General features: G+C 39.4%; 1 protein-coding gene across 8 annotated transcripts in view; it reads left to right on the top strand.

The window, feature by feature from the left end:
- LOC311062090 (NACHT, LRR and PYD domains-containing protein 12-like) overlaps positions 1–26702 on the top strand; it is a gene marked incomplete at its 3' end in the record, with an annotated part of 437600 nt that overhangs the window by 295780 nt on the left and 115118 nt on the right. For all 8 annotated transcript variants that reach the window (XM_084080884.1, XM_084080889.1, XM_084080886.1 and 5 more), the window contains 3 exons: positions 6155–6328; positions 7191–7319; positions 8425–8486. In XM_084080884.1, coding sequence (XP_083937010.1) covers positions 6155–6328; positions 7191–7319; positions 8425–8486 — 365 coding nt within the window. The remainder of the gene's footprint in view (positions 1–6154; positions 6329–7190; positions 7320–8424; positions 8487–26702) is intronic.

Below are 26702 nucleotides of genomic sequence, written 5' to 3'. Positions count from 1 at the left end.
TTTTTCATGAGCATCTACCATATGGCCGAGTTTCGTAAAAAGCGTAAGCACGGTTAAGCCAGAACTGGCAAAAACAAGTATTTTTCAAACTGCTCAAAATTGCGTAAAATTTAAGGGCGGAGCTTAATGGTCAAATCGTAACGTGTGTTCCTCATGAGTCAAGGCACATGTGTAAGCAAGTTTCACGACTTTCGGCCAAACGAGGCATGACTTATGCCTGTTTAAAGTCTGTATTTTCAAAAAATTGCTATAGCGCCCCCCTTTGGCCAATTGGAGTAAGATTGGTTTCAGTGATATTTGGAATGACCCTGTACATTTCTGCAAAGTTTCAAAGAAATGTGAGTCTGCATGTATGTTTTAAGCGCAGATTAATGATTTTCATAAAACTGCAATAGTTAAAATCTATGGAATCCTGGGATTTTGGAGCAATCTGCACGAAACGTTTAACACTTGAACTTTGGACCTCTGCCGACAAAAAATAGGGAGCGGATTTTCCATAAGTGAAAAAATGCAGAAGTTAGGAGCCAATGACTGTTTTTCATATAATTCAAAATGGTGGGAGATCTAAAGGTCAGAGGTCAAAAGTCAGAGGGTGAAAGTTGTTCAGCATGAGGAGACGCATATGTGTATCCAAGTTTCATGGCTCTAGGTCAAACAGGGCATGAGTTGTACCTGGTCAAAGTTGGCATTTTCAATTGAGTGTTATAGCGCCACCTTTGGACGAAAGATTGTGAGAATTATTTTTTGATCGTTTTTCATGACCATCTACCTATGGCCGAGTTTCGTAAAAAGCGACAGCGCGGTTCAGCCAGAACTGCGAAAAGTGGCAGAAGAAGAAGTGACAGAATACTGCCAATAACAAAACAGGTCCAGAGCTGAGCTCTGGCCCCGTAAATATTTGTGTGATTCCAGAAGTCTTCACCACAGACCAGAGTCTCCAACACCCAGCTGTGTGTCTATGAAGAGTGACAGGTCAAAGGATTTACCGGTGAACTTCAGAAATGAACCTGGAGCTTCAGACACAAAGTAAGATCACTGATCTCTGTGAATTAGAGCAGGGGTTTTCAACTGATTTCGACCCAGGGACCACCATCCTGACTAAAAGCAACCTGGGGACCACCACTATTGTGCGTGGTGGGTCCATCATAGACCCACCCCACACAATAGTGGTGGGGGGTTCATGTACCACAGGGAGCTGGAGAAAATAGCTATAATATCAATATAATATCTAATAAAATACAGCGATTTTGTTTGAATATGATGGAATATGATTAAGGATTACTGTTATTATGGTAAGCTCACATTTCATATTACACACACACAATACAGTAAGAACTCCTGTAAGTTATTAAAAGTAAAAACAAATATTATAATTATTTTATTTTTTTTGCCAGGGACCATCTGCAATACCTCCGCGGACCACCAGTGGTCCGCGGACCACCGGTTGAGAACCCCTGAATTAGAGCATTAACAACTTCAGATTTTGGCCGCACGCACGCACGCACGCACACGCACGCACGCACGCACACACGCACGCACGCACGCACGCACGCACGCACGCACGCACGCACACACACACACACACACACACACACACACACACACACACACACACACACACACACGCACACCACTGTTGCTGTTAATAAACAGCAACTACTCTTGGTGGGGGCACCAAGAGTAGTTGCTGTTTATTAAAGCAACAACTAGGCTAAGTACTATCACAACTAGTTTAGTGACCAGCAAATGAACAAAAACGTGATACTTCTTAAGAAGTCAAGAAGTAGACAACGTGCACCATTAATATCTTACAGGGAGGTTTATGAAACTAAACCTTCATGACAGATTATAATAGAAGACTATTATTGTTTACCAACACAATGCAGTGTGAACATATCCTCATGTCAGATGTGGATATTATATAAATACATACGTACGTACGTACATACATACCTACCTACCTACCTACAGTACATACATACATACATACATACATACATACATACATACATACATACATACATACATACATACATGCATACATACATACATACATACATACATGTTATCATATTAGTTATGTACATATTATTACAAGACTCTTATATAGTAATACATTGTCTTCATCTCCACAGAGAGAGGAAGAGGAGTGGTTGTGTTGTGACAGAGCAGGCGTCCAGGTGTTCAGTGTGTGAGGAGGTTCTGACAGATCCAGTCTCTACCAGCTGTGGACACTGGTTCTGCAGACAGTGCATCACCTCATACTGGGACCAGTCTGCTCCAACAGGACACTATGGCTGTCCCCAGTGTGAACAGACATTCAGAAACACTCCTGGGCTGAAGACACCCAGTCAAACCACATCTGGACAAAGTAAGACTGGACAGACTTTGCACTAATTAAAATGGCATGTTAATAAATGGAATGCTTAAATTGCAGAAAACATAGTCAGACTAAATGTTCAAATTAGTTTCCGTATCAATATGTAAGTGTAAATAATGAAGCTAAACAACTATCAACTCTGGACAAAAACAACTGATCTTGTGTTGTTATGTTTTTCTTAACTAATTGTGTGCTGAATGTTTAAATCATATGTGTTTTTCTCATGTCAGATGTCAGTCTGCTGGTTGATTTGAATGATTATAAGGTCAGTTTGAACAGTCTTGATGAAGTGAAAGACCACATGACAGAAGAGTCTGGAACCTCCCTCACCAGCACCTACACAGAGCTCTACATCACAGAGGGAGAGAGTGAAGGGGTTAATAGCCAACATGAGGTGATACAGCTTGAGACAGCTTCCAAGATGAAGACCTTCCATGACACACCAATCAACTGCTGTGACATCTTTAAACCCCTCCCTGGCAGAAAGACAGCCATCAGAAGAGTTCTGACCAAGGGCATCGCTGGCATTGGAAAAACATTCTCTGTGCGTAAGTTCACTCTGGACTGGGCAAAGGGTTTGGAAAATCAAGATGTAAATCTCCTGGTTCCCTTTTCATTCCGAGAGCTGAACTTGGTCAGAGATGAGCAGTACAGTCTTCTCACGCTGATCCATGAATTCCACCCAACATTAAAGATGGTCACAGCAGAGCAGCTCGCTGTCTGGAAAGTTGGCTTCATCTTTGATGGTCTGGATGAAAGCAGATTTCCATTGTTCCAAAACAAACAAAAAAACAATAACATTGTTTCTGATGTCACAGTGACATCATCCGTGGATGCTCTGTTAACAAACCTCATCGAGGGGAATCTGCTCCCCTCAGCTCTCCTCTGGATAACCACCAGACCTGCAGCAGCCAATCAGATCCCTCCTGCATGTGTTGACATGGTGACAGAAGTGCGAGGGTTCACAGACCCCCAGAAGGAGAAGTACTTTAGGAACAGATTCAGTGATGAGAAACAGGCCAGCACAGTCATCTCACACATGAAGACATCAAGGAGCCTCCACATCCTGTGTCACATCCCACTATTATGTTGGATCATTGCTACCGTTCTGCTGGACATGTTGAGGACAGATGTGACAGGACAGCTGCCCAAGACCCTGACTGAGATGTGCTGCCACTTCCTGTTTGTTCAGACAAAGAGGAAGAAGAAGAAGTATGATGAGACACATGAGGTGAATCAACAGCAGCTCATGGAGACTGACAGGGAAGTTCTCCTGAAGCTGGGCAGGCTGGCATTTGAACATCTGGAGAAAGGTAGCATCCTGTTCTACCAAGAAGACCTGGAAGAGTGTGGTCTTGATGTGAAAGATGCCTCACTGTACTCAGGAGTGTGCACAGAGATCTTCAAAAGAGAGGGTGTGCTCTTCCAGAAAACGGTCTACAGCTTTGTTCATCTGAGCATCCAGGAGTTTCTAGCCGCAGTCTACCTGCTCCATTGTTTCTCAAAGAAGAACAGGAAGGTACTGAAGACATTCCTGGAACGTGATTATTACTCCCTCTCTGACTTCTTGAAAGCCGCTATGAAAAAAGCCCTGAAGAGTAAAAATGGCCACCTGGACTTACTCGTTCGGTTTCTTCATGGCCTCTCACTGAAGTCCAACCAGAGTCTGTTAGGAGGCCTACTGGGTCAGACAGAGAACAGTCCAGAGAGCATCCAGAAAGCCATCAAGAACCTAAAGAGCATGATAAACACTGATGATATCTCTCCTGACAGATGTATCAATATCTTCCACTGTTTGATGGAGATGAATGACCACTCATTACATCAGGAGATCAAACGGTACCTTAACGGATCAAAGGAGAAACTGTCTCACAGCCAGTGTTCAGCTCTGGCCGCCATGCTGCTGATGTCTGAGGAGGCTCTGGAAGAGTTGGACCTGGACAAATACAACACATCAGAGGGGGGGCGAAGGAGACTGATCCCAGCTGTGAGGAACTGCAGAAAGGCTCGGTTAGTAGTCAAGTGAATAGAAACATCCTAGTGACATTACAGTTAACACTATACTTAGAAATTAAGGTTGACATAAAGGTTCCAATAAAACTGTCTGTGTCTCAAATAGTGACTAGTGGTATTGTGTGTATGTGCAAATAAAGGCCAGACCACAATAAAGCAGGGTAAAAACTAAACTAAGAGTCTAAAAGCCCTGCTGGTTACCCCCACCAGACCAGTGGTTTGAACCCACTGACATTACCATCCTCTCAGTAAAATAAAAAGGACAAGATAATTGTTATATTTTAATGGTCCTCATTCACACAGCTCTTAACATTTCTGCTATATTATTTAGTGTAGGTTTGATTGTAAATAAAGAGCCACGTCTGATTCATGAAAGGCTGTGTAAAGCCTTGATTTGTGTGCGTGACTCAGATGTATCAGATGATGAATTCCACCAAATAGTAAATATTCCATGTATTTGCTCATTCTCACTTTATTCATTTCACACCTTCAACTGCTTGTTGAACATTGCTCTCTTCCTCTGTTCAGTCTTTCTGTGAGGTCTAGTGGTGTTGACCGTTCCACACTCTGCCCCTCCCCCCACCTCAGACCTATTATTTTTGTGGTTTCATTCCTGATCCAAAATAGAATATTAGCGGTGTCTGCTGTGGTAGAAAACCAATGCAAAACTATATTAAAGAAACGTATATAAACTCCAAAAGAACTCTCACAGTGTAATCACTGTGAGCCTACTGATGATCCAGGTTTAAAGAGAATGTTTTAAATATAGTTTTGCTCTTGTTAAAATTGGTTTCCTATTAATGTCATTTAGTCAAAATAGAGGTTGGGGCCGCTTCGTGGCCCTCACATCTACGGTGCACCAGTGATCCAACTGATATGGCCATATATGGAGATCTCTATCTGTCAGTCCTTGTCCTTTTTATGGGACACTGCGCCTGTGTCACACATTTGCAGTAGGGTGGGCCTAGTGGCCAAAAAAAGGTGGCTAAAATGTGCCTGAATAAAAAGAATGTAGTTTTATATTAACTGTACAATATGTAAGTGCATCGAAGGTGGGGAAAGAAGCCTAGGCGTTAGCCAGAGCACTGATCAATAGTCCGTGGCAAGTTTGGAGGCAAGTGCAGTGATCGTGTGCTGACCAACCCGGGACGTACACCACAGCGTGGGCATTTGAATTAAAGTAGTAGGATATTGGATTTAGGTTCAGGAATGTCACAAATACTAAACAACTCAAATCTCCATGAATTCAAGGTTTAATTGATAGGGAAACAGTATTTGTTTTTGGGTGAAATATTCCTTTAATGGAAGACAAAACTATATTAGTATACTCAGCATACTGTAGGTGAAGTGCACACATGTAACATGAAGGTAACCAACATTAATTTGACATTAATCCAATCGCTGACAGACAACCCCGACCTTAGTACACACAGAACAACAGGAGAACTCAAGTCCTCAAACTATTCATATGTGTCCTCTATATGAGTTATTCTACCATGAAAACAGACCATACCATATGAGACATGGACCATACCATTAGTGAAGGGGTGTACAGAGGATGGCTTTTTAAACAGTGAGCTTGGTTACTCAGATTACTTACATTAACTTTTCATCTGTTGTTTACTTCCCTGTTCTCTGATTATACTTAAACTGTTTATGTCTGTATAACTAGATACAGTAGGAGATCTCTTAGTTAACTTCCATGACAGTGAACAAGGTGTTATTTGTTTTGATAGTCTCTTATTTAATCTGTATTTACAGACTTGTTGGCTGTAACCTCAGACAGACAGAGGTTGAAGTTGTGGCTTCAGCTCTCAGCTCTAATCCTTCTCATTTGAGAGAATTGGACCTCAGCAAAAACAACCTGGACTCAGGACTACTGGATCTGCTCTTAGCTGGACTGAAGAGTCTGCACTGTAGACTGGAAATTATAAAGTAAGATTAATTCACCCTATTTATTAGATTTATCATTAGATGTATTTTGATCAATTCTGTTTTATTATATACTGTACATATATGAATATATTATGAATACTGTGGTGAGAAATTATTAAGAAGATTGATATCATGGGAACCCAAGACTACCTCCATGTCCTGTCATGCTGAGATACAAAATTACACTATCATTGTTGGATGTATTTTGTCAGATCTTCATCATGTTCTAGTTTTGATTATTTATATTGATATTAATGGGTGCAAGCGTCCATTTCATTAATAGGGATTTCACTAGATGACCACCCTTAAATGGTTTTGCAGGTACAAAGGTGATCTCGATTTCCTCCCTATGAGCATGTGGTCTTTTTCTACATCCTATGAAACATCTCTCTGAACTCTGTAGATCTGAATTCCTAATAGTCACCATTGTGATTACAAATAGAAAACATTTAGGGTTGATGAACTTCTAATTGATATAGTTTATTATTTGGTCTAAAGTTTAAAAAGGATAAAATAACTCAAGCAACAAACCTGACAAAGACCTATGAGACACAGAGAACATCCTAAAACATTCTAAAGGTTAATGAAATCAAGATTCATATTTATGCACACGTTCTTGATTATGTCAGGAAGTAATTCAAATTGGCCTTTTAGGGACTTTTGACATAAGAATACACTCAGGTCATTTGTCAAGTTTGACATTGGTCTGTCGGACAGTTCTCAAGATACCTGAACTACAGACGTACTTAAAATAAATACATACATACGTACAGAGATTTTTTGCATTTATTTTATGCCCATATATGGAGATCTCTGTGTCTGTCTGTACTTGTCCCTTTAATGCCCATATATGGGGATTCAGACTGGCTCACTGCAGGTTGTCAGAGAGATGCTGTGAAATTCTGGCCTCAGCTGTAAACTCTCATCCCTCCCTAAGAGAGTTGGACCTGAGCCTCAACATTGTGAATAATTACGTTCTGGAGAACTGCATGTGAGTAGACTTGGGCTGTGTCCATGTTGGATAGTACAGTGAATGTACAGTGTTTCGCTCATGTGTCTCTTAACGGTGTATTCACTCTGACACAAAGTCATAAATATCTACAAGTCAGATTCATATTTTGTATGCATATTTATATTGTATGCATATTTAGTTAATACTTTAACCAACAAACAGATAAGGTTATGCATTTGGTCTGAGCTACTTTTGAACAAATGATTTCATCAAAGGGGTGTGGTATGGAGGTGATCAGCCTGTGGTTCTGTTGAGGTGTTATGGAAGCCCAGGTTTTCTTTGATAGCAGCCTTAAGCTCATTTGTATTGTTGAGTCTAGTGTCTCACACCTTCCTCTTGACAATACAACATCTATTCTCTGTGGGGTTCAGGTCAGCAGTTGTCTGGTCAGTGAAGCACAGTAATACCATGGTCAGTACACCAGTTACTAGTAGTTTTGACACAGTGGGCAGATGCCAAGTCCTGCCAACAATCTCCTCGTAGATGCTGTGTTGACTCCAGTGTGAAGTTGTCACTGTCAGTGATGATTTGGGGTGACATGTCATCTGGTGTTGGTCCACTGCACTGTGATTTATCAAGTCCAACAACACAGCATCTATCAGGATATTTTAGAGGACTTTGTGCTTCCGTATGTTGACAAGCTTTATGGAGATGCTGATGTCCTTTTCCAGCAGGACTTTCACCTGCCCACAGTGCCAACACTACTAGTAACTGGTGTACTGACCATGGTATTGCTGTGCTTCACTGACCAGACAACTGACCTGACCTGAACCCCACAGATAATCTAGGTTTTATTGTCAAGAGGAAGGTGTGAGCAAAAACAAAAAAAAAGGTTTTAAATATTTGACTGTATGTGCAATGAATTAAGAATATATGAAAGTTTCACTTTTTTAATTATATATTATATATATATATATATATATATATATATATATATATATATATATATATATATATATATATATATATATATATATATATATATATATATATATATATATATGAGAAACACTGTAGTGTAAGGTAGTGGAGACGTTGTGTTAGACAGTTAGACATTGATGCATTGTTGTTCTATTTCCTACAGAGTGAAACATGGAGGAGAAGATTGTTTTAATTCTCAACTCTTTACTCAACTCAGCACAAAATGTGAGTCTGTGTCAATATCATACACTAACATTTTATACACTGTTTTACAGTGGTGTAAAGTGACTAATTACATTTACTCAAGTACTGTCCTTAAGTACACTTTTGAGGAAATTTTACTTTACTGGAGTATTTCCCATTTTCAATACTTTTACTTCTACTCCATTACTTCTCAGAGGCAAATATTGTACTTTTACTCCACTACAATTATTTGACAGCTTTAGTTACTAGTTACTTTGCGGATTTAGAATATTATTACAAAACATGCATGAACCACTTCAGCCCTATATACATTTCAGCCATTTGAAAATAATTATGTGTACTTTTACTTTTGTTACTTTAAGTATATTTTAATGCCAATATTTTTGTACTTTTACTCAAGTAAATTTTGATTACCGGACTTTTACTTGTAACAGAGTATTTCTACACTGCAGTATTGATACTTTTACTTAAGTAAAAAATGTGCGTACTTTTTACACCACTGCTGTTTTATACTCGGTTGGCCCCTCCCCAGAAAACTCTTCAGTAGAGCTTCCAGGGAATTCAGGAGGTTTCTCTGCTCTTGGCCCGGTCCTTAACCCATTAAGACCTGGAAAGCCTATATGTTGTTATACCTTTGAAACCGGGAAAGCATCTGTGTCATTTTAGATGTTTCTATGTATATAACAACATGAACCTTTTTTATTTATTTTGAATAAATCATTTGAGTTTTTCAGAAAACTAAGGTCATGTGGGTTGACAGAGACAATGGGCCTCATTCACTAACCTGGTCATAAATAAGGTGTATATCCTGGTCATAAATAAGGTGTATATCCTGGTCATAAATAACATATGTATATTGGGATAAGTCAATTCTGATGTGTGATTCATGAAAGAGGGTTCAGAGCTGTGATTTGTGCGTATCACAGGTGTATCTCATTTGTGTTCTAAAGTCACTATTGTGCTCCCGTGTAGATCCTTTGTATTGTTCCACGCCCCATTTAACACCATAAAAGGCAACCAGAAATAACCCACGTGAAGAAAAAAAAAAACGGATCTGCAAAATTACAACTCGTCAAGTCACATCGTCAAGTCGCACCACATTGACAACTTGTACATCTGTTCTGTCTGGACGTGAGTCCCTCGATCACACGATGGATCAGCTGAACATTAATAAAGTAATGCTCTCATAATGAGAATAAGAAGTTATAAAGTTTAACCCCACCACCAAATAATAGGTTAATAAAACGTGGAAAGGATATTATAGAAGCCTTTTCTATTAAATAATGCTCACATTTGACTGAGGTAACATTTTGACGTTGGAATCCAGGAACGCAGAGATCCGATTATGGACCAGATCACACTTTATTGATTACTGAGGATAAACCTGTCCTTAGGATTAACAACATATCCTGTCCTACGTCAGCATGGTGAATGTATATTATGGACACAGATTTCATCCATACTGTATCCTCCTCATCAGATCATAAGACATAAGTATGATGTGGTCAATATTATAAATTAATAGCACAACATATGTTGTTGGCATGAAAGTCCAATATGTGAAACTGTGGCCACATTTGCAGAAACGGAAAACATGCAAAAGGACCTAATAATTCAGCTCTAAATGTGTCAACTGAAAAGAAAAACTCGTTGAATTTGCATCATGTCTACCATATGCATCCAAGCAATAGATCTTTGACATATGTTTTTTCAATGTGTTGACACATTTTGGGCACATAAAAACCTAATTTGAGGTTTGGCACTATTGTCATTGATTTCTCATGAAGAATAAGGCATTCTAATAACATATATGAAAGGTTTGAGACATAAGCTTTGAGTGTCCGCCCAAATTCACGGTAAAAAAAAGATGAATGAATACTGAATGTGGGAAGTCACGTATATGCACATAAGTACAAAATATGTGAGGACCTGAGCTTAGTGAATGAGACCCAATGCCTCACAACGCCTCACATTGTGACACATTGTGTGCTTGTAGATCGGCAATATTTAAAATAGAGCCGATCTACAAGCTCACGTTGTCACAGTTCGGGCGCTGCCGCTCCTCCGGCCCCGCCCCTCTCGTCACTAACTCTATGCCTGTTTTGGAGCCTTTGAAGCCCGCGGCTCGCCCGGCTGGAGGCCCTTGTGCCTAATGACTTGTTGCCTTGATTTAAGCCTGTCTCAGCCGGTGCTCCTCGCTCGGGCATTGTTATGTTTGGTGTGCTCTGCCTGTACCCTGTCCTGTGTTGTTTTCCCTCTGATTCTGAGTGCGTGACTACGTCACAGGTCACACAGTATAAACACATTAATATATGTTTTGGGCCCTACATCTCATTCAACCTTAATATGCAAAACCTACAGCTTTTGTTAATGTTAATTATGTCATCATGAATGATGGTACAAGGAAGGTTCATTACTTGCCTGCAATGTATGTGTGTCACCAACTTTCACCACTTTATGAATTGCAGACAGACAGACATAAAATAGTCTAATAACAGCATTTTCCCAATCGGCCACGGTGGCCTGTAATCTTTATAATTAACGGCCAATTAAATATTACATTTAATTGGTAAATACCGGCCAACGGAAACCCTGATCATGACGTGTGGTGAGCTTTTAGATAGACTATTACAAATAAATAAAAAATACTGATCACAACTTGTCGCATTGTGACAGGTTGTGAGCCGATCTACAAGCTCACATCATGTTGCCTTGTGAGCCTTTACATCGGCTATATTACAAGAAATAGCAGATCTACAAGCTTGCAAAGCCTCGCATTATGATGCGCTATGAGTTTTGGCCCCATTTCAAAAACAGCCGATCTACAAGCTCACGACATGTTGCAATGTGACAGGTAGTGAGTTATTTAACATCAACAAGTAGAAGATCACGCTCATCCAAAGTAATTTAAAAAGCCAGATGCAGAGCAGAACTCTGCACTGGAATAATTATGATCCATAAGTTAAATGGTTTATTACCATCATGAATGTGATGTTTAAAGCCTGCTGGATGTTCCTCAGACCTCAATATATCAAACATAACAAAGATAGCCGATCTACAAGCTCACAACTCTTCACATTGTGACAGGTTGTGAGCTTGCAGATTGGATTGTAGATTATCAATAATTGATATAAAGAAAAATAGCCAATCTACAATCTCACCATGCGTCACATCATGATGTGTTGTGAGCTTTTAGATCGGCTATATTAGAAAATTTGGTAAAAACAGCCGATCTACAAGCTCAAAATGGGTTACATTGTGACGGGTTCTGAATTTGTATTTCGGCTATATTTGAATAATACCACAAGCACACAACGTGTCACATTATAACGCGTTGTATGATTGAAGATGATTTATAGCTAATCTACAAGCTCACAACACCTCATATTGTGTACTTTTTAATAAATTAATTAATTCAATTGCCGATATGCAATCGTTGTGAGCTTGTAGATCGGCTATTTTTCCAATACAAAACTATCCGATCTATCAATTTACAACGAGTTGCATTGTGACAGATTGTGAGCTTGCAGATTGGGTTGTGGTAAAATAAAATAAATAGCCGATCTACAAGCTCACAATGCCTTGCATCATGACAGGCTGTGAGCTTGTAGATTGGCTATATTTCAAAAACAGCGGATCTACAAGCGCACATGTTGCAATGTGACATGTTGTGAGCTTGTAGATCAGCTTGTAGATGTAAATACTGCAGTACAGAAAAACATTCAAAAAATAGAATGTACATAATAAATAGGAGATCTACAAGCTCACACTGCTCGCATCGTGACACGTTGTGACCTTGTAAATCAGCTTGTAATTCCTCCATATTTCAAAAATAACTAAAATAGCCGATCTACAAGTTTGCAACGCTTCACACCATGGTGTGAGGTGTTGCTAACTTATAGATGCTGAATGTTTTCTATGTAACACAGTGGTTTACAAACTGGGACCCAGGGGGGTCCCCAAATTATTTTGCGGGGTCCCCAGATGATTATCTTAATGTGTAACATTGTTTTCTCACTCAACAGTAAACAAACCAACATACAGTATAAGTGTATACAGGGTATCTGTACATTTATAATGTTAAAATTTAAGGACTTTTAAGACCTTTTTAATACCAAATTGGCCAAATTGTCAAATATTACGCAAAAAAATAGGCAAATATTGGGAAAATAGACGATCTACAAAATAGCTCACAACGCCTTGTAGATCGGCTATTTTCACAATATTTATATGTGGAACCGAGTCAAACTAAATGTAATGCCTCAACTCCTACAACTACCCCACCCTGACAAGTGCTTGTCAGAGTGGGGGGTCCCCAAATATGATTATATTGGGGGGTCCCCAGTTCAAGTATTTTCAGAGGTGTAAAGTGACTAAGTACATTTACTCAAGTACTGTACTTAAATAACATTGTGAGGTATTTTTACTTTTTAGTAAAAATATGACTAATTATGTACTTAGTAAGTAAGTACTACTAAAGTAATAGTACTTTTATTTCTACTCCACTACATTTCAAAGGCATATTGTACTTTTACTCCACTACAATTATGTGAAAACCTTAGTTACTAGTTACTTGGAGGATTTTGATTATTCTTACAAAACATACATTAACTACATTAAAAGCCCTACATACATTTCAGCCATTTGAAAATAGTCGATCTATAAGCTCACAATGCGTGTCCATGCAACGCATTGTGAGCTTGTAGATCTGCTATTTTCAAAAGATTTTTATACAATTTATACATTTGAAAACTTGTGAAATGGGACATTCTGCATAATTAGTACTTTGTTACTTTAAGTACATTTTAATACCGATACTTTTGTACTTTTACACGAGTACATTTTGAATTCCGGACTTTTACTTGTAACAGATTATTTCTACATTGCAGTATTGATACTTTTACTTAAGTAAAACATGTGAGTACTTTTCCATATTGATGTCATTTCACATCAACTTAATGTAAACATTTTCTCACAGAAAGTCACTTCTCACCTGGAGGCTTTAAGACATTCTGACTCACATTTTACTGTGTTGTCGTCGGGCAGAAACCTTGTATCTCTGACACGTTGTGAGCTTGTAGATCGGCTATTTTCACTATTTTAATGTTTTTAAAATGATATTAAGAGAATAAATTAATTGTTTTGGACATACAAGGTTTCCAGCCGACAGCGACGATACATTTTAATTATTTTGAGTGAAAATAAGCTGTGTGTGTGTGTGTGTGTGTGTGTGTGTGTGTGTGTGTGTGTGTGTGTGTGTGTGTGTGTGTGTGTGTGTGTGTGTGTGTGTGTGTCAGTCAGTGATTGATGTATTTAATGTTTACTGTGTTGTTTTTCTCATCAGATTTCCATCCTCTCACACTGGACACAAACACAGCATACAGAGAACTCTCTCTGTCTGAGAACAACAGAAAGGTGACATGGAGGGGACAGGATCAATCATATCCTGAACATCCTGACAGGTTTGATGTATGGCCTCAGGTTCTGTGTACAGAGGGTCTGACTGGACACTGTTACTGGGAGGTAGAGTGGAGTGTAGAGGTTTCTATAGCAGTGACTTACAGAGGGATCAGCAGGAAAGGAAGTGGTGATGACTGTAGGCTTGGAAACAATGACAAGTCCTGGAATCTGGTCTGTAGAGATGGTCTCCATGGTAACAGTTACACTGTCAGACACAATAGTAAGGACACTGTCCTCCCTGTCAGTCCCTCTGACTCCAACAGAGTAGCAGTGTATCTGGACTGGCCTGCTGGGACTCTGTCCTTCTATAAAGGGTCCTCTGACTCACTGGCACACCTGTACACCTTCCAGAACACATTCTCTGAACCTCTCTATGCTGGGTTCTGGTTAACCTCCTACTCCTCCTCAGTGTGTCTGTGTGAGCAGAGATAGAGTCTTTATGTGAGGATGATATCAGGTCACCATGGTTACTCAACATGTTTGAGTGAGTGCTAGGCATGTAACGATTCACTCAACTCACGATACGATTCGAATCACGATTCGAGGTTCACGATACGATTCTTCACGATTTTTTTACGTTTTTTTTTGCACATTTATTTTCCAGACAAATTACTGAAAACCTTGATTATTTATTTTACAAAAATCATGTATTTTTAAAAAACTATATTTTCTCTTATCCTCTTTTAATACATGAAAATAAATAAAGCATTTTTATTCACAAGGTACATGCATGAACTGTCACATTAAGACATATACTTTTGTATTTGTAAAATAATAACTTTAAATATATAACTCTTATGAAATAAATGAATTTTAAAACATATATCCCAGATGAAATAAATTATAAAGAAAACCTTCAAATAAACAAACTAAGGCTTAGCCTTGGGATTTACAAGTTATTTTTTATCTATGCTACATTCTCAGAATTCTGTATAAAGCAACACATTTATGTACAGTAATAAGGGAAACTGTTTTAAACTGCTCCAAATGAGATTAGATAAGAATTAATTGATTAATATCAATGAAATTCGCTATATATATATATATGAAAGGCAGTGTTGAAAGGAGTTTGGTGTTGTCAGCGGTCTGATACAATTGTTAAATTATTAAATTAGATTATTATTCATTGCAGCCGCACCGAGGAGCTCCAGAATTAGCCGTTTTCATTAAGCCTTATCAGTTGTATGTTTCCTACAGAGTTTAAATCAGACAGCTAACAACGTCGTCAGACGGGGGAGGGGGTAAACAGTATAGTTTGGGCAATTCATCAATCAAATAAACATGTTTACATGCGACGAACATTTCCCTCTTTATACAGTGCCATCGCCTAGTTGTTTAGATTTCATAGCCTGAGAGGACGTGAACCCCACTCTGCCGTTCATAGCCTGTTGTTGTTCAGTGAGTGAAGAAGAGACGAACGCAGGCAGCTATGGTGGCCCTGAGGGGACAAAATAGTAGGCGGACAACAAGGTAGGGAGTCTGACTCGATTGCGCCCTCTGCTGGTTGCATCGCGATGTCATATTTTATTGCATCGATTTAAATCGTCACCACTTTGAATCGATTTAAATCGATATACGATAAATCGTTACATGCCTAGTGAGTGCAGGTTGTCATGGTTACCACTGTTGCCAGGATACTTTGAGACTAGCTGAGTCTGACGTCATGGACTCCATATTTGGGCATGGGTGACTCATCATGACATCACGGTGACATCATCATGATGATGATGTAATAAGCAGCACAGTGACAGTCACACATTAAAGCTCCTGTAGTAGATTCAGTGTTTCTCTAACGTTGTCATGTCAACGACCCCCAATGTATTTGACCTTTGACCCCTGACGACAACATTTCAGTCATTTAAAATGTTACAAATGATAAAATCCTAAAATAGCAGATCTACAAGCTCACAACATGTCACATTACGGCACATTGTGAGCTTGTAGAGTGAAGTAAATGATGGTTAAAGTGGTTACACTGATTTTGATGCTGTATATTTAATAATTTATCTTAGGACCCGCTGGAACCCCCTCAAGGACCCCCGGGGGCCCCTGGACCCCACTTTGAGAACCAGTCGTCTCTAAATCAGTTTAAACACGTTAACCTCTGTATATATTGGCTATTTGAAAGTAGCAGATCTACAAGCTCACAACGTGTCACATCGCAACGCTTTGTGAGCTTGTAGATCTGCTACTTTAAAAAAATGTAAGATTTTTTTTTAAATAATGTATTTTAGAAAATTATAACCGAAATCTTGTACGGGGGTCCCTGGATATGTTCAAATGGGGGTCCCTGGCACAAATGTGTTCAAATGGGGGTCCCTGGCACAAATGCGTTTTAATAGGGGTCCGTGGCACAATTATGTTAAAATGGGGGTCCCTGGCACAAATATGTTCAAATGGGGGTCCGTGAAACAATTATGTTAAAATGGGGGTCCCTGACACAAATATGTTCAAATGGGGGTCCCTGGCACAAATATGTTCAAATGGGGGTCCCTGACACAAATGTGTTCAAATGGGGGTCCCTGGCATAATTATGTTAAAATGGGGGTCTGTGGCACAAATGTTTTCAAATGGGGGTCCCTGACACAAATGTGTTCAAATGGGGGTCCATGGCACAAATATGTTCAAATGGGGGTCCCCGGTCAAATCCATATTAATGTCAAACTATATGGTATAAAATGAGTCATCACCACAGGGAGCTTTAGATCTTATTAGATTAGATAGAAGTGAACAAACCTCCACTCCATACATTTATAAATATGTATCATAAATACTGTCCATCAACACTGATGATGATGATGATGATGATGATGATGATGATGATGATGATGTAAATATCAGTGTCAAATTGTGTCTCTTATGATACAAACTCTTATTTTATGTAATATTTTATTTTTGATATTTTCTACACAATATACAGAGGAAAACTGTATATTTGATATTGGAATTATGACAGTAATAATAGTGTTTCTTGTATATATAAACCTTTATACTTTAACCAGTTGAACCCCATATACTTTATTGACTGGGGTCCCCCAGGGTTCTGTAATTGGTCACCTGTTGCTTTTTCCTACCTCTACACCAGATCTCTTGGGTGAAAATAGCAGATCTACAAGCTATATACTAGCTAAGATCTACATCACAAAGCGACACATTGTGAGCACTGTTCATTTTGACAGCAAATTATAGTCATATTTTAGTCATTCTGACATTTTTTAGTTTTAGTCTAGTTTTAGTCGACTAAAGATCATAAGATTTTAGTCAACTAAATCTACAGTTGATTTAGTCGTCTGAAATGTATTTTTGAGGGCCATGATGGCGTTGTAATGCCTGAATTATACTTGGCTGGTGCCAAAAATAGCCGATCTACAATCGAGTGCATGGACTTGCATGGACAATCACTCTGGATTCAAACATCTACTAAATGTGTTAATGAACTCAAATCAATCATTGTTTATTCATTGATTCATTATTACATCATTGTTTCCTCACTCATTCCATGATTGTGTTTTCATTGAATATGAATGTGATATTATTCTCATTCTTCACATGTTATTGTATGATCATGTGTAGAAGTATGAATAGTTTAATAAATGTATTCTTTTTTCTTTTTTTTTTTGTAATTAAAGTATTTATTCTTTTTTCACAAAACATAACAGACAAAACCAACAACACAACAGTACAGACAATACAAATAATACAAAAAATAAAAATACAAAAAATAAAAAATAAATAAACATAAAAACAAACAACATAAATTAAATACACCTAACACAGGCAGTCATAACACAACTAGACTAAGCGGACAACACCCCCTACCTCCCCTTTGTGATTTTTGATTACACATCAATTGCAATCTGTTTCAACATATGATCAATGCAGCAAACCTTTTATGTACAAAAAGAAGTAGTCCCACACTAGATGAAACTTCCCTTTAACATTATTTTTTCTGGCAATCAAGTATTCATAAGAAGCGGTCTCAGTCATAAGTTGGGTCCACTCTGCCAGCCCTGGTGTACATGAGCTCTTCCAATTTCTTAATATTAGCCTGGATGCAGTGATAAATCCTGCAGTTATCAATGCATGTTCACCTTTACTGACACCTTGTGGCAAGAGTGTGCTGTCTCCAAGAAGACAGAACATTGGAGATTCGGGCAATGTCTGCCCCAGCCAATCCCCCATTTTCCTCAGAACCTCTTTCCAAAAAGGTACTACCACAGGGCATTCCCAGAAGGCATGTAAAAATGTTCCAACTTCCCCTTTACATTTCCAACACCTTTTGTCTTCGACCAGACCCATCCTAAAAAGCTTCACAGGAGTGTAGTAAAATCTATGTATGATCTTGTAGTGTGTAAATTTACTTCGAATATCTCTAGTGGCCCAACCTACCTTGGAGACTATATTCAACCATTTCTCTTTGCTTATTTCACATTCTAGATCTCTTTGCCATATTAACCTAAGACTCTCAGTCTTTGCACCTTGTAATTCCATTATAGTTTGGTAAAACATTGAGGCACTATGCATTATTTTTGGCAAATTAAAAACATTTTGTATCATGTTAGATTCCCCTACACTCCTGCTAAGCCTGAACACACTTCCCACACTACTCCTTAATTGGAGATATTTCCAAAATTCACTCCTCCCTACTTGAAATTGATCCACCAGCTCCTGATATGATTTAAAAGTTGTATCTTCATATAAATCATCAATCACACACATACCCTTCCTCTGCCATGCATCCCAACAGTAAGAATGTTTACCTATCACGATACGTGGATTGTCCCATATAGAAGAGTAGCCCTGCTTGTATTGAGATTTCCCCATCAACCTATGCACCTCCGACCAAACCCATTGAGAGTGCTTCAAGATGGGGTTCTTTCCCCCCTGTACCATTTTAATCTGAGATAGAGCCTGTATGGGTTTGAAAGGGGCTACCACAGACATTTCTATTTTAACCCAATCCGGGTGGGAATCATCCTCAGTCCAGTGTTTCACTAACTTAGCCAATTCGAAAGATAAATTGTACATTTCTACATTTGGTAGAGCCAAGCCCCCGCTTTCCCTAGGAGTACACAACTTTTTAATGTTAATCCTTGGTTTCTTTCCATTCCACAAATAGTCTTTCACCATTTGATTATATTGTTTGTATATCCCCTTAGAAATAGTTATTGGCAACATCATTGATATATAGTTAAATTGTGGCGCTATCACCATCTTTATTGTATTGATTTTGCCCCATAGAGTGAGATTAATTATTTTCCATCTGTCCAGCTTATCTTTCATTTCTTGAAGTAATGGCAGTAGGTTCATTTCCATTATGTCGGATAGATCAGCACTTAACTTTAAACCCAAGTACTTCATTCCCACCGGAATCCACCTAAATTGAAAGCTAGACACCTCTGACCTTTCACAAGACCTGGACACAGGCATCACTTCTGATTTATCCCAGTTAATTCTATACCCCGATATTTGAGAGAATGTTTCAATCTTATTCAGAATTATGGGGATAGAGTTACCAGGGTCCGAAACCAGTAACAAAATATCGTCCGCATATAAAAATAGCTTATGTTCTGCCCCCCCACCCCACACCCCTTTAACACCTGTATCTGCTCTTAAGGCTGCCGCCAGGGGTTCCAGAAAAACGGTGAAGAGCAGTGGACTCAACGGATCCCCTTGCTTCAGGCCTCTCAAGAGGCCGAACATAGGGGACATCATGCCATTAGTCAGAACGGACGCCCTGGGGGACAAATATATAATCTTTATCCACTTTATGAAATCTTCTCCAAAACCAAATACCCTCAAAGTATAGAAAAGATAGTCAAGTTCACATGAATCGTACGCTTTCCGAGCATCCAGGGAGAACGCCGCGATGGGCGTGACCTCATTGCGGCTTGCCCACATAAGATGTAATAATCGCCTGACATTGTCTGATGATGATCGCCCTTTAACAAAACCAACTTGGTCTGTATGTATTATATGAGGTATCTTTCTATTCTTGTTGCAAGCACTTTGGTGAGAATTTTGCCATCAACATCTATAAGACTTATGGGTCTATAGCTTCCCGGATCCGTGGGATCTTTATCTTTCTTCAGGATTAACGTTATTATAGCCTCATTAAATGTATCTGGTAACTGCCCCAAATCGAATGACTCTTTGTAAACTTTTGTCAGTATAGGTGCCAGTAAATCAATATACTTTCTATAATATTCAACAGGTAGACCATCCAGCCCAGGCGATTTCCCTGTTTTCAATGATAAGATTGCTTCCTTAATTTCCCCTTCAGTAATAGACCCCTCCATTTGTGCTACTTGTCTTTCTGACAATTTTGGGATATTTATATTTTCAAAAAAAGCGTCAAATTGTTCGACTGGTGGATCTACTTCTGAGTCGTAGAGCTTCATGTAAAAGTCTATAAACTCATCATTAATGTCCTTTGTACTTGTCACTAAGTCCCCACTTTCACTTTTAATTGCTGGTATTATAAAGCTGGCATCTTGCTTTTTTAATTGCCAAGCTAACAATTTGCTGGCCTTTTCCCCACTTTCATGAAAGTTACTCTTCATTCTAAACATAGCATATTCTACCTTTTTATTGTAAAAGTCGTTCAGTTGGAGTTTTAGTTCACATACTTTTTTCAGACGGCCCTCAGTATGATTATCCGCAAGTTCCTTTTCTGCATCCTTAAGCTGTGATTCTAATCTTAACACTTCCTTTTTATTCTCTCTCTTTTTCTTACTTGAATGAGCTATTAATTTGCCGCGTATATAAGCCTTGGAAGCTTCCCATACCGTGCCTATCCGTTCTGTTGAGCATATATTAGTGTCAAAAAACATTTTAAGGTCTTCCCCCAAAAAATTGGCAAAAGTTTCATCTTGAAGCAAAGACACATTCATCCTCCACCTATTAGACTTATTACCTTCTGGACCAATTTTCACCCCCAATTGTATCGTAGCATGGTCTGTCAGCGCAATGGGCCCAATTGTACAATCTACTGTTCCCTCTACAAGGTCTTTTGATATAAAAAAATAGTCCAGACGGCTATGACTTTTATGCATATTTGAATAGAATGTATATTCTCTATCTCTGGGATGTATTAGTCTCCATATATCAACAAGACCATATTATCCTCCGCATATTATCCTCCCTTCATTGTCTTTATGTTCTCCCATCATGACAAAGTTTAGGTTTTTATGTACCAGTATCGCAACCCCGCATTTTTTACTAGAATAAGAGCTATGAAATATTTGTCCCACCCATCCTTTCTTAAATTTAGCTATTTCTGTATCCACCAAATGTGTCTCTTGTAACAGGGCCACGTCTGTCTGTTGAGATCTAAGATATGATAAACATTTTTTCCTTTTAGCAGGGTTATGTGATCCATTTATGTTCCAACTAATAAACCTCACCAAATTAGCCATATCCTAAACCCATTAATACTCCAGGGTATTGCATTATTCATACATAACATACACAGTTCACAATCAACCACATTACTTAATAACAATCTTTTAGGGTGTTGTCCGACTGCCATACCTGCCATAAGACTAAACAAAAACAAAAACACAGAATTGTCATGAATTGCACATTTTCCACTTTGTAGGAAACATTTACACAAAAACAACAACCAACCAAAAAAAACATCCATGGGGTGGGGAAAAAGAGAAAAACAACCACCCACAAACCACAGATGCAAAAATCTTAGCTCTGTCCCTTTGTTATCCAAAAAATTAAATAAATCTACCCCAACTAGTCCGTGAGACGCTTTAAATGACCAGCCCATAGAGCTCCCAAGAAACCCCCTCTATTTTAACCACTCGACAGTACTTATTATTACCAATGCCATCCAGACGATGGCAGCACTTAACCATCAAAGACATCCCCCCCGAAAACAGCGCACACACATACATTGAAGACTACTTTTATGTTAAACCAACTCAAACTAAGGCCTCCCCACTTAAACCGTGTATATTTTCTTTACACCATATTTAGATAAGTTGTTCACACCCTATTATCTTATATATATGATATACTGGAAGCTCTCCTCACATATATATACAAAGTAAAATAAAAAATAAAATGTATATCACCATTAATTGAAGGCCACAACGTGAGTTTTACTTACCCCTAGAAGTTTCAAGTGACAAGGAGAACCAAGCCATCTTATGGCCAATATGATATTTTCTTATAAAAACAAAATAGTTCTCTCCTAGAATAATGTCAATGGTCCTTCATACAATCAAATCGTCCTTCCTTATGTATAAAACAAAACAAAAACAAAACCGTGTGCGTCCGTTTCTGGGTTAATCTCCTCGACAGTCCACCAACCGTTTGGCATGATTACTGCTCATCCTCCACAGCCGGTGCATCGACGGTACCAGGCGCGTCGGGGTCCCCGAGCTCTTCAGGAGCCCTACGCGCGTCGGGCGCCCCGGTAGTTTCCTTGTTCAAGAACGCCAGTGCTTTGCGGTGATCATCAAACTTCATCCTCTTGCCGTTCCACGTGAAGCGCATTTGTGCTGGTGGTGCCACAGTAAACCGTACATCCAAAGCGTGTAGCCTTTCCCTCACCTCCGAAAACTTTTTCCTCTTTTCTCCCCACTCCCGTGGCAGGTCTTGGAAAAAGGACAGCTTGCACCCTTTCCATATCACTCCTTCCCCATCCCTGTATTTGCGTTTCGCAGCAGCAAACACCTTCTCCTTCTCCAAGAAGCATAGGAAGCGGATGACAATTGGTCTCGGCGAGCGCTGTTCATCCGTCACTGGGCCACCCGGGATTCGATGCACTCTTTGTAGCTGTGCTTGTTCTATTGGTATACCCAGCGCCGCATCGATAATTTCCCTCACACATATCTCAGGTTTATCACCTTCCAGCCTCTCTTTCAATCCGACCAGCACCAAATTCTGGCGCCTATCGCGAAAACTAGCATCCTGTACAGCCGCCTCAAGCACCGAGCATTTCTTGACATTCCCCTCCAATATTGGCCGTAAGCTAGCGTTCTCGTCCTCAAGGTCCGAGATTCTATTTTCAGCTGCCTCCAGACGCTGTAGGACGCCATTAACATCCGTGCGTAACCCAGCACTGTCCTTCTTCACTTGATCAATATCAGCCTGCAGACCCAAAAGCAACTTACTAACATTACCAAGCTCTTCCATAGCCTTCCCGAGTGATGTTTGCATAGCAGTTAAGACGTCTGTTTCCATGCTTCTATTTTCCCCACCGGGTTCAGCCGTATTCTTTACTTGCTTGTCGCCGTTCTGCCTGTCCGCCATCTTAGTTTTGCTCCTTGTTTTGTATCTCGCTCGGCCCGGCGGCGATTCCATTCAAATCGACCGTCTATTACATTTACAAACTGATATTTGTTACCCTTGTATCGAAGGAAAGTCAGCAATCACATTTTTAACTTCGTAAAGTAAACTCTATCTTTCACATTTCGAGGTTTTTGGGCTGCTCTGATGAGAGCTCCGTCTTTAGGCTGCCATGCTGCTCAGCGGTCCCACGTGACCTCAATAAATGTATTCTTGACAGTCTGTCGTTGTTCCTGTGTATTGATAGCCTGGTTCCAGACGAATCTGCCGTTGCAAAATTGCATTGCACTTTAGCCCTTGGCAGATTAGGTCTGGCCCTCCTCCATAGAGATTTCAATTCTCTCCCTCCGCAGTGGTGCGGAACCAATCAGGGCCCAGTATCCAAATGTGGGCGGGCTTATCACCGTATATGGAGCAATGACGCATATTGCAGGAGACGCATTTTCAGTTTTTCACAACAAAGATGGACGCCGCCATAGCATCGGTAGTAAACGCGTTAGAAAATATTTCTTTTCTAAAAGACGAACAAACCATTGCCCTTAAAGCTTTTGTTGGAAAGAAAGATGTATTTGCCGTACTTCCTACAGGATTTGGTAAAAGCTTAATTTACCAACTGGCTCCGCTCGTCGGTAAGAAGTTGGGACTGAGTGAAAACCCAGTAGTTATAGTCGTGTCTCCGTTGAACGCTCTAATAGAGGAACAGATTAAAGAAGCTACGAATATGGGACTCACAGCCTTTCAGCTCGGAGTCCACGACGATGCTGAAATCCTTAACGGATGTGGACAACTTATTTTTGGTACTCCAGAAAAATGGATGCTGGATAAAAAGTGGAGAGGCATGTTGGCTTCGAAAGTTTTCAAGGACAATTTAATGGGGATTGTCGTAGATGAGGTTCACCTTACGTACAAATGGTAAGTGTTGTTTGCTAAATATTGTCATGCCTAACGTCTCTGTATTGTGTGGAACTAAAGGCCACGAATATTGAAGCAAACCCCATATCCTATTGGTAACACTAACTGTGGATGCTTAGTATGGCTAACAGAATTTAGCTCGCTTGCTAACAACACCAATTCACTGCTAATTTATCTGAAATAAAGTGTAAATCTGTCCAAGCGGACTTTAAATACATCATACATTTCACCTTTGTTTTTGTACTTCATCTGTGCTGTGCATTTTCTGTTCTAACAAAACACGTGATATTCCAGCAAGCAAAATCTAAACCATTCCAATTTTTGGTTGTCTTTCCCAGGGGACTGGCCAAAGGGGAGACTGCAGCTTTCAGAGAGAGCTTTTCGAAGTTGGGAGACCTGAGATCGATCGTCAAGGAGGGTCAGTATATATATAAAACAAATTTAACCCAATTTAATATTTTCTTAACCACTTGAACCCTAGCATTCTTAATCTGGGAATAACATTGTGGGTAAATATCAAGACCTGCACTATTTTAAATGTAGAAATTAAGGTAATAAGATAATATGAAAATCTGATTTATACACCAACAATTTTGGGTTGTCAATGGGTGTAGTAAATTCATAAATTAATCCAATTGAAAGTTAAAATTGTTTAGACAGCTCCATAAAGTGATGGCGTAATTAACAGTTAGTATTCTTATACTAGTTGTTTTCTCTGAAAATGTAGTCTTGCCCATAACACATGACACTACTTCATGGAATGTCTTATTAAACATTTGCCTGTTACAATACAAGCTAACATTACTGCATTTATTTGTCTTTTCAGGTACACCTGTGTTGGCAATGACTGCATCAGCTGATCTTGATTCCAGAGCCATGGTGAAGAGACAACTGCTCATGGACAATGTCAATACAACAACTGTGACAGTTAGCCCCAACCGTAGTAACATCAGACTAGGATTGGTTTCTGTCTGTGAGGACACGCTGGAATGCCTGGATTGGGTTGTGAGGGAGGTGAAAACCAAGGGACTTTCCATGTCTCCCATTCTTATTTACTGCCGCACCATAAAGGCACTTGCCAGACTTCATAATTACTTCAAAGGACAGCTAGATGAAGATAGATGGGTTGAAAGAGACCCTGAACACGAGGACGAAAACCTACTGCTAGGAATGTTTCATAGCCAAACGCATGCAGACGACAAAACACGAATCCTGTCATCTCTTAGAGGAGAGGGGAGTTGCAGAGTTGTTGTTGCAACAACAGCTCTCGGGATGGGCTTACATTTTCCAAATGTATCACATGTTATTATGTATGGGGCACCAGAAGATGTTGAAGCCATTGTTCAGCAAGCAGGCCGGGCAGGCCGAGATGGATCACAGTCACATGCTGCAGTGTATGTTATTAAACAGCATAAGAGGACAGATGAGGCAGTCAAAGAGTTGATACGCAAAGGCAAAATTGGCTGCTTTCGAAGCGCCCTATACAGTAGGTTTGAAGAACAGACTACAAGTGTTGAGCCAGGACATCTATGTTGCACCTATTGTCACTCTGTATGTTCTTGCCCAAATGAAGTTTGTGAAGAATTGACACCCAATTATGAGGAGTTGCAACTGGAGGAGGTTTCTACTAGATGTAGGGAGGTACTACCAGAACATAAGATCTTGATCAGGGAGAAGCTGGAGGTATATGGGGATAGTTTGGTTCCTAAAAATGCACATCTATTCACTTCAAAGAAAGGTGCCACTGGTTTTGGCTCAGAACTCATTGAAGGTGTTCTAAAACACAGTCCCAAGATATTTGACTTGGCATACATTAACCGCAATCTCCCAATATTTTGTGAGAGCTATGCAAAGCAAATTCTGAAGATAATTGGTGAGGTATTTGAGGACATTGATGGCATGGAGGTCCTCCTTCTCCTGTGGAACTCCCAGATATGTATTATACTGGCTACTATGATGAGGCAGATGATGTAGACCAGATGCAAACACCACTCACACCACTCAGCAGCTCAGCATCGGCAATGTCAGTGTCAGGAATCTCAGGATGTTCAGAACTTCCTTCTGACTGAAAACAAATCTGTTTGGAAATGTAATGTCCTGCTTAGTGGTAAAATGTGATTTAGCAGAATGTTTGGAAATAAATCATGCACAGGCTTAGAAGGTGCATCATTGTCATGCATTGTGAGCTTGTAGATAATGTCACATGCCTTAAATATTAACAAGAGCTTGTGACTAGATAACTACATTTGAGTAGTTGAAACACTGGTTCTTTCTTTTCTAGGGACAATATGAACAAATACTGTACACATGCAAATTCTAGAATTGTTGTGCAAATGAATGACCACATGCAAAACTGTATTATCACCTGTATTGACAAATGTTGGCACATTAATAAAGTGGACAACCTATAAAAAGTTCATTGATATCTTCATTTCTTCAAGGTTAATGCAACTCGAAAGAGGAAAAATGTTGAAATTTGAGGTCTGAATCAAACTTTCTGTAAGCTTAATTGCCACGTGATACATGTATCTTTATTAGAAAAATGTAATTAAAAAAAAA

This window comes from Gymnoscopelus microlampas (genome assembly GCF_963454915.1).
Source record: "Gymnoscopelus microlampas genome assembly, chromosome: 15".
Lineage (NCBI taxonomy): Eukaryota > Metazoa > Chordata > Actinopteri > Myctophiformes > Myctophidae > Gymnoscopelus > Gymnoscopelus microlampas.
This window is presented reverse-complemented; position numbering and strand designations above follow the sequence as displayed.